This window comes from Vitis vinifera, chromosome 5, assembly GCF_030704535.1.
Source record: "Vitis vinifera cultivar Pinot Noir 40024 chromosome 5, ASM3070453v1".
In the NCBI taxonomy this organism is placed as follows: domain Eukaryota; kingdom Viridiplantae; phylum Streptophyta; class Magnoliopsida; order Vitales; family Vitaceae; genus Vitis; species Vitis vinifera.
In genome coordinates this window covers 21,808,555-21,825,475 of record NC_081809.1, presented here as the reverse complement: position 1 = coordinate 21,825,475, position 16,921 = coordinate 21,808,555, and the positions used below count along the sequence as shown (strand labels likewise).

The 16,921-nt window shown below is 32.5% G+C and overlaps 2 protein-coding genes across 2 annotated transcripts; both read left to right on the top strand.

Annotated features, from left to right (window-relative positions):
- The first annotated feature begins 644 nt into the window (after nucleotides 1-644).
- LOC100248024 (UDP-glycosyltransferase 92A1) lies at nucleotides 645-2,624 on the top strand. Its single transcript, XM_010652122.3, has one exon. It carries the CDS (start codon nucleotides 969-971, stop codon nucleotides 2,457-2,459), a length of 1,491 nt encoding a protein of 496 aa, XP_010650424.1. The 5' UTR covers nucleotides 645-968; the 3' UTR covers nucleotides 2,460-2,624.
- A 9,459-nt stretch (nucleotides 2,625-12,083) lies between these two features.
- LOC100244617 (putative lipid-transfer protein DIR1) lies at nucleotides 12,084-12,704 on the top strand. The gene has a single exon (XM_002268706.5). It carries the CDS (start codon nucleotides 12,165-12,167, stop codon nucleotides 12,459-12,461), a length of 297 nt encoding a protein of 98 aa, XP_002268742.1. The 5' UTR covers nucleotides 12,084-12,164; the 3' UTR covers nucleotides 12,462-12,704.
- Nucleotides 12,705-16,921: the final 4,217 nt, after the last annotated feature.

Sequence of the window (16,921 nt, the reverse complement as noted above, 5' to 3'; positions counted from 1 at the left end):
AGTCCAAGACCCAACGAAAGTATGGAAATTGAGTTGAAGGATATTATCCTTCAATATTTTCAAAAATGCCCTTTGTTGATTTTGAGAAAAAAACATATTTAAAAAATATTTTTTATTTAATTTATTATTTTTTAAAAATACTTTTATGTAATTTAATATTTTTAAAAAATACTTTTATTTAATTTAATATTTTTAAAAAATATTTAATTTTTTAAAAATACTTTTATTTAATTTAATATTTTTGAAAAATATTTAATTTAATTTTTTTTTAAATACTTTTATTTAATTTAATATTTTTGAAAAAAAAATTATTTAATTTTATATTTTTGAAAACTACTTTTATTTAATTTAGTATTTTTGAAAAAAAAAATATTAAAAAAAATTTATTTAACTTAATTTTATAAAATATTTTATATATATTTTTTAAGGGTATATTTGTCCATTACTATTTCATATCCTTCAACTCAATTTAAAGAGTTATATGGACCTTTTATTAATTTGGGGCCCCATCTACCCCCAAAACATAATTCTCCCTAAAATGTATCCCGAAACATGGGAATGAGGGGAGGGAGGAATCGGACATCTATTCCCTTTCCTCATCTACGGTAAAACTGTGAAATGTGTTTTTGAAATCAATTCTTTTAATGAAAACTTTTAAATATTTAAAAAAATTAGAAGGAATTCCTGAAATCACTATCAATGCACTCATGTCCAAACATACTCTCTGATATTGTATAAGCCGGCTATCACCGATTCCCCGCCACCACACGACAAAAGAATAGGTTTCCATGCTTCAAGAAGGCCCCTTAATATTCTAGTATTTTTATGTCTCGGCATTTATCCTTTAGTCTCTATTTCATCACCACCCACCAGAGCCAGAAAAAAGGTTCTTTACCCGTACAAAACTTCAGAGTCATAGAACACCAAGTCTCAGGACCGTCAGCTACACCCATAGGAGAAATCACAAGATGGGTTCTCAGCAGGAACATATAGTGATGCTCCCTTTCATGGCCCAGGGCCATATCATACCTTTCCTAGCTCTAGCTAAGCAAATTCAGCAAAGAACTGGCTTCACCATCACCATTGCCAACACCCCTCTCAATATTCAATACCTGAGGACCACCATCTCCACATCTGATGACTCATCCCGACCATGTATCCGCCTCGCCGAGCTCCCCTTCTGTAGCTCTGATCATGGCCTCCCGCCCAACACTGAGAACACTGAGGCCTTGTCGTTTCATCAGATAGTGGATTTGTTCCACGCCTCCAAGACTCTTCAGGCTCCTTTTCACAGCCTCGTTTCTGGGATCATTGAGAAAGAAGGCAGGCCTCCTCTTTGCATAATATCTGATGTGTTCTTTGGATGGGCTACTGAAGTTGCCAAGAGTTTAGGCACTTCTAACGTCACATTCACCACCGGCGGTGGCTATGGCACTGCCGCCTACATCTCTTTGTGGCAGAACCTCCCGCATCGCGCTACAGATTCCGATTACTTTGCTTTGCCAGGGTTTCCTGATTCCTGCCGCTTCCACATCACTCAGCTTCATCAGTACCTGAGGGCGGCCGATGGAACCGATGCTTGGTCTAGGTATTTCCAGCCTCAGATAGCGCTTTCCTTGGACTCTTCAGGATGGTTGTGTAACACAGCTGAGGAGATTGAGCCTCATGGATTGGAGATACTTAGAAACTATGTAAAGCCTCCTGTATGGACTATAGGACCTCTTCTCCCTCCAGCTCTGCTCAATCATTCACTTTCTTCGGGTTCAAGCATCTTCGGGCAACGAGCCTGGAAAGTGTCTGGAGTGTCTCCCGAGAAATGCCTGGACTGGCTGGACAAGCATCCACAAAGTTCAGTTCTTTACATCTCCTTCGGTTCACAGAACACTATTAGTCCTTCTCAGATGATGGAGCTAGCTTTGGGCTTGGAAGACAGCGGGAAACCCTTCATTTGGGTGATTAGGCCTCCAGTGGGTTTCGACATAGAAGGTGAGTTTCGAGCAGAATGGTTACCACAAAACTTCGAACAGAGAATGGCTGAGAGTAACCAAGGCCTGATAGTCCACAAATGGGCACCCCAATTGGAGATCCTGTCACACAAATCAACTGGGGTCTTCCTCAGCCACTGCGGATGGAACTCAGTGATGGAGAGCTTGTGCGTGGGAGTTCCAATCATAGGGTGGCCGTTGGCTGCAGAGCAATGCTATAACTCTAAAATGCTGACGGAGGATATGGGAGTGGCTGTGGAGTTGACAAGAGGAAGGCAGGGCGCACTGGAGAGGAAAGAGGTGAAGAGAGTTATAGAATTGGTTATGGACAGTAAAGGGAAAGGCGAGGAGATGAAGAAGAAGGCAACTGAGATTGGAGAGAAGATAAGAGATGCAATGAGAGAGGGAGGGTCTTCTTTGAAAGCCATGGATGATTTTGTATCCACAATGCTTTCCAAGAGACAAGGTTACTGAGGATCTCCTTGGTTGAATAATCAATTGAAACTACGAAGAAACTAGCCATACTGATCTTCGAATAAGAAAAACAGAGCTTTTTCTTTCCTTTTTTCGATGAATTATTTCATAGAAAGATTGTCATCTTCCAGTTTATAAACAAGAATCCTCTGTATCTTTTATTTATATTCATTTCTTTCTTCCTTCCGATGTTGCAATACTTTTAGAGATTTTGGATTTATGAGAGCATCTTGAAAGAAGGGGCCTCAGAGTGGATCACATTTGAGGGTCCAAAATGGTGCAATGTCCAATCATAGATTAAACATAAAGATCCATTCCCTCGAGGGAGACCTTAACTTTATTTTTTTAGCATATAAGCTAGATGATGATGAAATGCTTATGTACTTATTCTCTTATGGTAAGGAGCACTCTTTGTAGCTTTATAAATTTAATAATGGATTAATGAAATTTTGGGCAAGCCCACATATGGGTTCCACCCATGAAAATGTTTTAGGCTCTTCCGACTGGTTTTAAGCTCAATATATGGCGGCATCTAGGGCTGTTTTTCACAGGCTGAGAAAACTAGATTTGAGAAGATTGTGAAGAATGAAAAAGAGAGGCAAAAGTAGAGAAATAGGGGTTGGTTTGTGGGCATTTTCTAGGACTCGAGGGGTGTGTGGTATCCCAAAAACTCTCAAGTCTCAACTACCCCCCATTCCCAACAATTCTTAAAATGAATTTAGTGCATAGGGATATAATGAGAACAAGTGTCACATGGAAGAGAGGAATAAAAATCCTAATTTCAATCACTATTTCATATGAAGCTATTGTTTTGATATTGATTTTTAACTACTTGGACGGACTTGATTCTCCCGTTCCTTAAATGACTTCAAATTTGAATAGATTTGTAAGGTAAAGATGTAAATGGGGTGGACCAGCACATGCCAGGGAAAGGCTCCCCTCCTCATCCCTGCTTTAAGCCTCGTTATTATTCTCTGTACCCGCCCTGGACACATCCCGGTTTTTTTGGCCATCTTTAGATGAGATGACTCCACACGCCATTCTCAAAAGTTTCTTCTAGAGCAGCGTGGGCATCGAACCTGCACGCATTACGAAAGTAGGCGGCCTTTGTTTGTCAAATACTACGGCATCAACTCAGGAAGGCAATATGGTCCACAGCCTTTAGTGCTTTAGGTTGCTTTCTTCCCCTCAACATTCAAGCACAACCAAGACTTGGGCCTTGTTTTGGTGCTCTGGCTGTAGGACAATTGCACATGGTGATGTGTACTTTCCATGGCCAATGGCCACATCTCATACCTTTTCTAGCTTTCCCCAGCTCATAAATTTGTCTCAACAGCTTCATCTTATCATTATTGTGATGTATTGGCCGGGGAAGGAAATATTTGGAAAAGTAAAGAGGCATTGTTTGTTTGTTTGGTTTTTTTTTTTTTTTTAAGTATTTTAGGGTATTAAAAAATATATTAAATTTCTATTTTTAAAATCTTTAGCTTTATATTATCTTTATCTTAATTATTAAAAAAATAAAGAAATAATTATTTTTGTGAGGTTAAAGACCATTTATTTTTTTTAAAATAAATAAATTAATGAAAATAAATCATTTAACTCTTAATAATATGAAAATTTTAATAAATACAAATAATTTAATATTTAATAAAATTAAATTCTTTTTAAACTTAAGTAAAAGTAAAATCTATTAAAATAAAAATTAGCTAAGTCATTGGAAGCCCAAATCATGATCATGGGTACCAACCACCAACCTCTAGACCCAAAAGGAAATTGATATTTGCCTGCATAAGGGAATGAAGCATGTGGTTTTGAATGAAACAGCAAGCGAAACCTAACCAACCATTAACACATGTCCTGCTCTACCCACATTTCAGCATCTCATGTGCCCCGATTGAAGGTAGCACCCACGAGTAGCAATGTGATTGAATGCATGTTTCATGTGTTAAGAAACTGTCATTTTTGTCATAGACATAGCGACGGAGCTAAGAATTTAGGAACATGATTTAAAATTTTTTAGGGTGTTGAGTAAAACTCAACGTCTATTACTTAATGATTTAAGTTGATTTTGAGTTAAATTATTTTTAAGTTGTTGACTTAAAACTTATTACTTATCAAGATTGTTCGATAAAATTAACTTAAATTTTATTTTAAATATTTAAGTGGACATATTTACCCTCATCAATTTTGGCTAATGTTTATATTTTTACCAATCTTAAGTAATAAATTTATTTGTTCGTGTTTAAAGTATTGTAGAGACATGAGATAACGATAAAAATATTTATTATTAAAGATGAATTGTAAATATAGAATTATAGTTGTAAAATATGTTTTATTAAACATGGATAAATGAGGTAAATGAAATTTGACATTAAGAATAAATTAACTATTTTAACATAATACTTAAAATTATTTTTTATTTTAAGTTGTCGTATTAAGTTATTTTTATTAAACATACTTAATCTACTTAATGACTTAAATTAAGTCATTAAATTGATTTATTAAATATCCACTATATCTCAAAGGAGCAAAAAAGGAGTAAAAATAAATAAAGTGCTCAATTTAGCTTAGTAGTAAAAGTAAATATTTTTCATAACATAAAAATATTTTATTTATGCTATTGTTAATTTGATAAATTAACTTAAAGTGACTTAATAACTTAATTTAAGTCATTAAATAAATTACATATCAATATGATGTCCTAAAATTTTTCTAACTTAAATATCCCTATCCCTTTATTGCTATTTTTTTTTTCAATATTAATTCTTATACCCATGTCTTATTAGAGCATTTGGCCAAGGGTAACAACTTTAATCTCTCTTATCCTTGCATTCACATTATTTCTTTTGGCACATGGAGATAGTAATAGGAATATGAATGAAAATAGAAATGAATCATAATGTCATGTAAACGGGATAAATTAGTAGAACGTTGATAAAAATGAATTTTGGTTTCCATAAGAATAATTTTTTTTTTTTTGTATTTTTAACAAATAATTAAAATCTAGAAATAATGAATGTCCCTTTTTCAATCTTATTCCAACATTCCAAAGATTTTCTTAATTCAAAAGCTTTACTATTGCTAATTAACTTTCCTAAGTCTCATTTGGGATAGTTTCCTATTTTTGGGCTTTAGCTAAAACTAAGTTGCAATTTTTAAAAGACAATATTAATATTATATAACTTTTATTGAATATAAAATGACTTCTTATATAAGTCAAAATAGAGTTGTAAATATAAAAAAATTGGTGGATTAAATTATCATTAAATTGATCAAAATTATGACTCCTTAATTTAACAAAATTTGGTCTTAACAAGAGACGAGTCTTAGTGATCGAAGCATACAAAAGATGACACGTGTAAAATTTGGAATAGTACAAAATTAAGTCTTATAAAACAAAATCAAATTAAACAATTGAAGTAAAAAAAAAATTAGAAATAAATATTCTCTTGTTGGCAAATTACTCAAACAAAGGAAATAAATTCTTCAATTGAAGTAAAAAAAGAATTATAAATATTATCTTGTTGGTGAATTTCCTAATTGAAGGAGACAAGTGCTAAAATTATGAAACCAAATTCTTTGAATTAAGCAATAAAATCTTAGGAACTTCAAATTTGATTCCCTAACTTCACCTATAAATAATAGAGACTCCCTTCAATAGAGAGTATGGGGAAAACAATTTCACATGAGAAAAAAAACTTCACAAAGAGAAAAAGGCTTTACAAATTCTAACAAGTCTTAGAAATCACGGAAATACCACATACATGTCTTCACCATTCAATAAAGTCATTCTAGAACAAGCCACTCTAAGTCATCAATTGATCTTTAACTCTAAGAAAACAATGTCATTTCCGTTCTTTGAATTGTGGTCAAAGTGACCAAATCAAAGGAAAATACTATTTTGTAAAGAATATTATCAAGGAAATTGTACGTCCATTAATATTTCAATATAAATAATTTTTATATATACACATAGTTTTACATATTTTTGCCGGACTCCCAAAATTTGTACATATACATTTCTAGCATACCTAGTGGGACATCTTTGCATCTCATTTCTTTCGCTATATATATGGCATCAAAAAAGACACAAGTTGCATATGTCAACAAGGGCAATGCCAAAATTATCATTGTTCAATCAACACATGATACCTCACATGCCCCATGACTTGTATTTTTTATCATTATGCATCTAGATAACCAAATGTTAAGGAGTTCTAAGTTTCTACTTGATTGTTTTTATTTCAATCTTTATTTGGGCACATTCTATGGTTTTTTTCATCTTGATTGTTCTTTCTAGAGGTTGCATAGTTTTTTAACTTAGTTTAGTTGATTTTTGACGTAGTGATCAATCAACTGTATTGACCACCTATTTTTCATGGAAAATTGAGTTGATTGATGTGATCAAAACAATGCTCAATCCACAGTATCAGTGAAATATTTTTCAAGTAAAATCACAAACTATTTTTTGTGGTGTATTCAATTGACTGTATTGATCAACTATTTTTCAAGCAAAACTGGGAACTAATCTTGTATTATCAAAATGATGATCCATTGATTGTATTATGAGAAAACTAAAATCCATTTTCCTTAATCGAATGGGTGATCAATCCTTCTTGATCATTGACACTTATCTTAAATTCTCTTTTGAATTTTGTTTTAATGAAAGATTAAAAAAATACCTATTTAAAAGAAAATAAAAAACTTAAAAATTATGAACTCCTTTTAAAACATCCCTAAACCATTTTGATCCCTAAAATTTACTCCATCTTCTAGTTCTTTTCTTTTCCCTTCGTGGTCATACATTCAGTCCACCACTCATCATATTCAGTGTCTCAAGCCTTTCTTCCATTGCTAGCTCCAAATTTTAGCTGAAAAGTGTTCATGTCCTATCATTTTCAATTGGTAAAAGTCCTTGATCTCCTCTTGCTTCCACTAGTGCACTAGTTATCTAGTTTGGATTTTCTTGCATTTGGACATGTTTGACCTTTTCTCATTCCATAAGTTACAACTACTATTTTTGTCTATTGCAAGCCTTGATTTAGGTTTGCTATTCTTAGAGGCAGTTTATAGTGTTGGCATTGGCCTAGCTTGGATGTTATTTTTTTCTTGCAATTTGGTGCTTAATCTTGGTTCTTTGATACCTTTAAAAGGTTGTTTGGCAAAGCTTCTACTTGTATATAATTGTCTAATCCCATGGTAGGGGTTAAAAGGAGGATGCTTTTCGTATATATGTTTACATGGATATTTAATTTCTATTTGAGCATCGTCAGTCTATTTGAATATTCTCTCTTTTTATTGGTTCACTATTTATGCCTATTGGCAATATATTTTTAGGTTTTTGAAAATATTTCTTTCTTCTCTTTATCTCTTTTTAGGATAAAAATGGGGAAAGATTTCTATAGGTTCCTATTGTTGGATAATTGCTCTTAGGTGCTACTGATTGTTTTATTTGTTGAGTTTTGGTTGTAGATTATGTAATTCCTAGTTTGTAAGTTTTGAGTGTGTGTGCCTTGTATGAGAGTGGGTTAAGGCATGCATACTTATACTTATTTATGTTATAAAAGGTTTGTTCTAGAATTGCCAAAGGAGGAGATTGTGAGAGTTTTTATCTGTTGGCATTCTAAGCCAAAATTTCCATTATTTACCCCTAGCTTAGATGCTTCAAATCCTCCCTCAAACTCTTGTCATTTCAAAGATGGTTGTGATTGAAGATAGCTAAAGAAAATAATAAGTGTTTGTTTTGAAGTAGTAGACGGATACAAAAAATTGATCATGTTGAGCATAGGCTAGGAGTTGTTGATCTTGTTATTTTGATCTCCTAATTATAGTTGTTGATTGATTAGTGGAAATCATATGGATTCATGTGGAGCATAGGCTTAGTATGACTTTATGACCTATCGATGGAACATACAAGATCTAGGTTGTCACATGAACATTACTTGTGTGACCAATTTGCACACATCAATAGAACATGGAAGCATAAAAAACCAAGAACAAGAAGGGGAAGGAGGCAATAAGAGTAAGAGCATGGATATGCAAGTTAACCCAACTAAGAAGAATCAAAGTAACAACCAAGCAAAGATATCCTAATAGCCCAGCCAACATGGATAGTTATCCTGGCAGCCCAACTAATAGAGTCATCCCAATAACAACTAGTGCAAAGAAGAGCAAAACATCAACCAAGGAGACCTCACAACTAGTAACCATTACACTATTGATTGCATTTTAGTGGAACAATGTTAAGTTTGATTGTTTTTTATACGAATGCCATTAAGGTATGTTATATGTAACAAGCACATTTGAAAGTTCCTATTTCTTTTCAATTGTTTTCTTAATCATAGGTTTTGTATGAAGTGTATTGTCACGATCCAATCCTAAACTCATTAATTAATCCTCTATAGTAGTGGATTCAACTAGTCAGTCGAAAATTTAATGTTGATCAAGATGTGATGAGTCTCACCTTAATGTATATGGAATTTAAGGACATATGATGCATAAATGTGAAACCTACTTTAAGATCAAGACTTGCTAATATATCATACATAACAACACTATTTAATATCTTACAAGCCAAAAACAATTTTACAACGAGTTATGCATCCTATGTTCCTAGTCTTCATTAGGAATACCAAAATTTCAAGTTACAAAAATATTGCATCCCATCCCCTAAATAGCTTATTCATCCTTTCAATACAAAGTCAAAAGCCTCAAAAAAATCTCAACATAAACGAAACAATATCAAGTCAATACCACACGCAATGCTTAAGTATCTTCCTCGGCTAATATCTTTTTTACTTGCATCTATTTATAAAAAGAATAGGGTGAGTCCACAACTTAGTAAAAAAATCTATGCTCATTCCATGTATATCCTTAAAAAATAAATCAAACTATGACAAACATATAATAACATGAATTTCAATTTTTTAATCATTAGCAAACATGCAATAATCTCAACAAGAATAAAAATAGTAAGTGGCCCAATCTATGCTTTACCCCATCCATTCTCTTACATATAAATAACCTAAGAATTCCTGTCAAGGAAAATTCCATTACCCTGCTTTCGAGATAATACTTTATCACAAAGAATGATAAATTATAGGACTTCCAACCAACAATAGCCATATCCTATATCAATTAAGACTCATACCAAATGTTAGAACCAATCTATTTACCTTTTAGAAAATTATAACAATAGCTAAACACGTCTTTTAGGATTATAACCCAAAGGTAGGAATAACCCAATGTCCCTAGGAATAAAACCAAAGGTGAGAAAAACTCCGTACAACTACAACAAAGTGTTCTTGAATATCTTATAAGGATTTTCAACGAAGGACTCATGGTCCCATATAACCATAAATAATATCTACAGCTACTCATAGATAACTCTCCACATTCTAATTCATCTTTTGGATATTATTCACCAGAGTTAAATACGACATCGCTTGCCATGTAAACAAACCACCTTCACAAAGCCGACCTGAACACATAACAAGCTTTATTGATAATAAAGAATGATTTTTATTTTCAGACCACCTCAAACCAACCAATACTAAGACTACTTGGACATACTTTGCTTACCCTCACAACACAATAATCATAAAATTGTTAGAAGGTGGTGACTTGTCCCATAAGTTCCCACTAATGGAAGGAATTTCTTGGACTAATTGTAAATGCAACAAGGATATCATGGCACATTTGAAATACCTCACAAGATCATATGTAATATATAAACTCTAGCACATAATCTAGGAAAATGAAACGAAGGTACAAATAGATTGAGATAAAATCTCCTACCTATGTAAATCTACCACCATTAGTTATAATAATAAACTACTATGGAACACAAATAACAAGTTTTTATTTCCTACTTATGCAATGCAACTATAAAGTTTTGATTCAAATTATTACTACAATCTCCCCCTAATTAATTTATACGTGTCTCAATTAATTTAACATGTGTTTCATAATTTTTTATGTACAAACAAAACATCTTAAAAACTCAATTAATACATATTATATACACCCCGTATGATGCATATATAATTCACCAAACCTTTTATCACTATTTCAAAACTCATCTTTAAACTATAAAAATTAAAGAAAACTAAACAAAATAAAGATGTTTATTCTTCCTTAAAAGCGGCTTAATAAAATCTTTGTGCATAACCATCCTAATAAACCCTAATTAAATCTAATTAAGAAAAGCATAATTTTAGCATCTTGGAATCAATTTTGAGGGATAATTCATAGATTATTAACTTTAAATAACCATTTTGTTGTGTCAATGTAAACGTTAATGTAAACATATTAAAAGAAGAATGCAAAAATAAAGCAAACTACACAAAAGGTACATGGTTTGGCCAATCATATCTACCTCCACATATGAGACAACATTCCATTACATGATAAAAAATATTATAGAGGACAAAAAAAATAGATACAACTATTAGATCCTTTTGTATCTCCACCTTGAACCATAAGTCAATTTGTTTCATTAAGTGTCTCTTAACTTTTCTTCACATCTACACCCTACTGAGCTCTCTCGTTCAATCAAGTGTCTCTCGCCTTCCTCACATCTCTATCTCATCTCTCTCTCTAACTCATAACTTTTTCTCCTCGTGATCTAAAATATTTATAAAAATATTCCACTAACTTTTCTTATTCTATAAAAAAATTAATTACAATCACATATAAAATTAGAAAATATCCCATATAATATTCCTTTCATCCAACCTTTTCTCCTCACCTTGATTTCTTTATTTTATCTCTCTAGTTCTCTTTCTTTCTAAATCCCACCATTTCCAGTAGGTTTTGAGGGCTACAAATGAAGCCAGACAACCCCTTACATAATGTGTAGAGAATGCATGAGATGACATACTCTAGGGCTGTCACCCACCCAAGCTTTTTAATATATAATTTTAAGCCCAACTACCTTGACTTTCAAGGTTTCGTATCAAATTAAATTTAGCACGTCATATTCTCATTGTTAAAACTTAATTACAACAAGACTCCATGTTCACTAATACACAAGTTTAAATTGTAAACCAAATATAATTAATCTCAAACAAGGTTTGATCTATAGTTAAGCTTGATTGACATTAACTTAGTTTATCCTCTAATTAAAAGTACATTTGATAGTGATTTTAAAAAACATTTCTAACATTTCTAATGCTTGAACGAAAAAAAAATTTAAGTGTTAAAGAGGATTGAAAAAATACTTTCTAAAATCACTATCAAACATGCTCTAAATGTGTTTAACAAGGAAAAATTACTAACCTAATACCATGATGGCTATAACACATCTATCTAGATATGTGTGGTTCTAAAATTCTTAAACCATTAATTAGAAATGAAGTACTCAATCATGATGGCTATAGCACACCTATCTAATTTCATCACAAAAATCATATAGATATATTCCAATAGTTGAGACAAAGAAGACGGACAAAACAAAGACAACAAAGACTTCTCCACACCACTAGTGCACTGCCCGTGACACCACACTGTGGGCATCGTGCATCCCAATATTCAGTCACGGATTGCACAATGTTATCTCTTTCCTCACCAATCTCACTATACTTCAACGCCTTCCCGTCATTTTCTCCCTTTATAAGCACAGACCCACTTCTCAATACCACCAGCAAAAGAAGAGAAACAAAAGAGAGAGTGATCTGTATATTGTAGTACTGATCTGGAGTGATGGAGGCATTCGGGAAGCTTGCAATAGTGGCTCTAGTGTTGGCATCTTTGGCCAGCAGCAATGCCCAGACCATATGCAACATGTCCGGGGAGGGTCTGATGGCATGCAAGCCAGCGGTTTCTCCTCCAAACCCTGCTCCACCTTCGGCCGCGTGCTGCTCAGCGCTTTCCCACGCCGATATGCACTGCCTCTGCTCCTACCGAAACTCCAAACTGCTGCCTTCCATGGGAATTGACCCCAACCTTGCATTGCAACTTCCAAAAAAGTGCAAATTCCCTAATGCTGCCCACTGCTAGAGTGTACATGGAGCAACAGCAAAGTGTTCTACTTAACCATATATATATATATGTGTGTGTGTGAAACATATAATAACAAAATGCTCTTCTTGAGCATTTGGAGTTTGAATGGAGTTGTTAGATATTATGGAGTGTTGATAGGAATGCATGCCACCGTTGCATGCTCCAATTTGCTGCAGGTTTGGAGTATATATCTCCTTTGTAATTCAATACAAATATTATATAAGTATTTTTAATATGCAATACTATGTTGATGAATGAGAATATAAATACCAATGAAGATGAATCACATGCAGTAGCAAGTGGGAAAGAGGAATTAAAATCCTGAAAAAGAGTGAACTTTGATTTTTATGAGGATAAATTTTTTGATGCATATAATTGAGTCAATTCTGCACCTAAGAATGATCATATAAATACTACTGTATAAGAAGGTTTTGTTTGCATCAGTGGTATACTTATATGCAGTCACATCTTATAAGTCAGGATTAAGTTATCATCTACAAGTTTCATACTAGGCATAAGATTTTTCAATACATGTGGTGATGACTAAAGATTCTACTCATTCCATCAGTCATCAAATTTCAAACACAACTGTTTACTGTTCATGTGTATGATCTAAGTTCTGTCTAAATCATAGAAAATATTAAGAAAAAAGAAAAATAGTATAAACTGTTACAGTTTTAAATTCTGTTATATGTTCTTTACATTAATTTAAACCATGGATAGTAAAAGATGGCACAAAAAATAAATTTCTTGCAAATAAAACATTGCCATATGTACATGGCCTAGGCCCCATAGAAGATGAAGACAAATGATCCTTCTTCTTTTTTGTCATAGAACATACATCCATACAAGCATATATTCATATATAATGACCATTAAAATATGACGGTTACAATAAATAATGATTGTGAATTTGATATTTGAAAGGTAATTATTTCCTAAGAATATTCTTTTTTAAGTTAAAAGATTATCCAATATAATTATTTAGATCTCGTTAAATATTCATTCCTGTAGCTTGTTGTGGAAACAATGACAGGTTACCACTCTCCAACCTCTCTCAAAAACTTTCATCCAATAAGGACCTGATGTGAATGTGTCATTGAAAATTAGGACATAACCCTTTCTTTTTTCTAAAACAAATTTTTCCTCCCTTGTTTGAAAACTCAGATGTCACTGCATTCCATTGTCAAGTCTATGATTTGGCTAGACAGCCTAGACACCACTGAACCTTGTTTCTAGTAAATAATAAAAACTCATTTCATCCATCACATTAATTCATATCAATGCATTGGGTCCTTCTAGAATTCTAAATATTTCTAATTTTAGATGATTTGTATCTTTCATAGATAATTGTATTAAGGTAACTTGGCTTTATCTACTAAAAAATAAGTTTGATGTGAGTAATGAATTCCTTAGGTCCTATTTGGAAATTATTTTTAATAACAATTTTCTGTTTTTTAGAATAAAAAAACTGAAAAATACGTTTAACAATCACAAACTGTTTTCTGTTTTCTATTATATGAAAACAAAAAACATGATGTTTTCAGATAACTTATTTTAGTTGTTTTTAGTTATTTTTTTAGAGCTGTTTTAAAGAATAATTATACAAACATATATAATGATTAAAAATAAAGCTATAGACATAGAAATTATTTTTAAAACATATTTAAAAATATTAAAAACAGGTAAAAAAATAATTTTAAATTCTCAAACAAACTTTTATTTTACAAAACATTAGGTAATAATTTTTAAAAATTGTTCTTAAAAACTAGTTTTTCAAAAACAGTTACCAAACAAGGCTTTATATGTCACAAAATGATTGAAAAATCAATTTGGAGTGAGAATAAAAGTTATTAAGTCAAAAAGTAAGAGGGAATAATTTAATCATGACCTTTCACATTTTCTTCATCAATCTTCTTGCATTAATACCCCACAACAAAATGAGGTTGCAAAAAGAAAAAAAAAAAAAAAGTGTATGGTTGAAGTCATAAGAGGCTTACTATTCTAAAATAATGCGCCTAAGTCCTACTAAGGGGAAGTTGTTTTAACAACAACAAATTTGATAAAGAAAATGCCTTCTAAGGTTCTAGATCATCAATCCCCAGTAGTTTTTCTCTCACATTTTTTAGTTGACTTCAACGATTTCAACCAACACGCTTCTAAAAATGTTTGGGTGTCTCATATGTTCATATCCGTAACAAAATTATAGCAAGCTAGATCCTAGAGCCCTAATGTGTATCTTTATCTACTCCCTAACAAAGAAAGGATATAGAAGTAATCATCCATCTTCCATAACATTCTTTACATCCATATATTTTACTTTTGGGGAAAACTAACCCTTCTAACCTAAAACTTATATTCAAAGGAAGACTTTGTTAGAATATAAGTCTTATTTTGTTAGATCTACCAAATCTTCACTTACCTGTGACCTCTTTTCTACCCTTTCACCCAACTTATCTATTCAAGAAGGAAGTTGTCTTGTCTGAGTAGTAACAAGTCCAATCATTGGATCCCATAATAGATGTTGAACCATTTTCCTCTCTTAATTCACCTTTTTCACCACATAGTGACCAACTCGTGGAAAAACATGTGGATGAACTTGTCTTTAATGATCTAAATTTGCCTACTGCCATTAAAAAAGACACCCAAACAGGCATCCAATACACTATTTCCATCTTTGTCTTCTTTAATAAATTGTCACCCTCACACAAAGGCTTCCAAAGTCACCTAAGTCCCTTAGAAATCCAAAAAAAAAATTGTTTAAGAGACAATTAGGGATGAGAATTGGAGAAATACCATGAGTGAGGAAAGAGAGAACTTGAGAAAAATCAAACATAGGAGGTTGTAAAACTTCCTAAAGGGAATAGACTAGTTGGATGTAAGTGGGTGTTCACTGTGAAGTACAAAGATGATGGGACTCTAGAAAGATACAAAATTAGATTCGTAGTTAACGGTTATACCCAGACTTATGGAGTGGATAACTAAGAAGCCTTTGTACCAATGGAAAAGATGAACATAGTTCAAGTCTTATTATATTTGGTTGTTTACTTTGGTTGGTCTTTATAATAATTTGATGTTAAAAATTCCTTTTTTAGTCTACATGGAGGCTCCATTAGGATTTGATGGGAATTTCGGCACTAATTTTATGTAGAGACTAAAGAAGACACTATATGGGCTTAATCAATCTCATAGGGCATAGTTTAAGAGGTTTGCTAAAGTCATGTCGAGGATGAAGTACCACAAAGTCAAGGGGATCACGTTAGGATAGAGCACTTTAAAGCATGATATGATGTAACGGAATAAGATTTCATTTATATATTTATATGTTATGATTTATGGTCATCCATCTATATCCATGATTACATTATTTTTTATATGAGCATTCACATCTATATCACTTGCATTGTATATGACATGAGTATATTGTGAGTTACATAGAAGATCTAAGTCATGGGCTCTTTTCAACATGATAAGTTGTTCACAATTGATTCAAGGGAGGTCTAAGGGACACTAAAGGGCATGCTCAACATAAATACATGCTTATATGTAGGAGGGTAAAGTAGAAAAACTACGAAATTATCTATTTTGTACTCCCGCTCTCAATTGAGAGAAATTTTGATTGCTTAGTATTTTGCGTGAAATGTAATGGCTAAGTCACTATGCTTGCATGAAATTCACTACCCTTGTTTCATTTGTTTTTTGTTCTCTTTATTTGTTAAGGACTAGTAAAATTCAAGCTGATGGGAGATGATTAGAGCCACAAATTGTGCTCTAATGGCACATATAAAAGATGAATTATTCAATTAAAGGTTTAATTCACCTAACTTAACTCAAATTGTTGCTAAGACCCTAGCCATGAGTCTAATATATATCTTGAGATAAATTTCAGGTTTAAGAGGTGAAAATGATGCAAGTTGCAAGAATCACTTTCAGTCATGTTAGAGAAATGGCTAAATGTGCATACAAGGAGTTCCAAGAGTTATTAAGTATGGCGAGAGTGGTAACATATGCAAATGGAGAAATGCATAAGATGAAAAATGAGAAATGAAGTGTTAGCCCAAGGGTTCTCCTAATCAGGTTTTGATAATAACAAACCATGGTTAAGTGACTAATTGGTTTGAATAGTAAAGAATCTCAGGTATATTTTTGGAAATTCATCAAATGACCAAATGGATACAAGATCGAAACTTTTGGAAGACTTTTGATCATAGGAAACAAATGTAAGATGAATGTATGGGTGCACTTAGGTTTTTCATATCTTTTCATGCATCTTTGAAAACTCAATTTATTCTTTAAAATTACGATTTCATTAAAACCCGAGTTTTATCAAATGTACCTTAGGCAAAACGTTTCAAAATTGGCATATTAATTTACCTAAAGATCTTGCCTAAGTGTTAGAAAGGAAAAGATTGAAAAAAATAGATTTTCGGGGCAAAAAGAATTAACCAGTTGAGGCA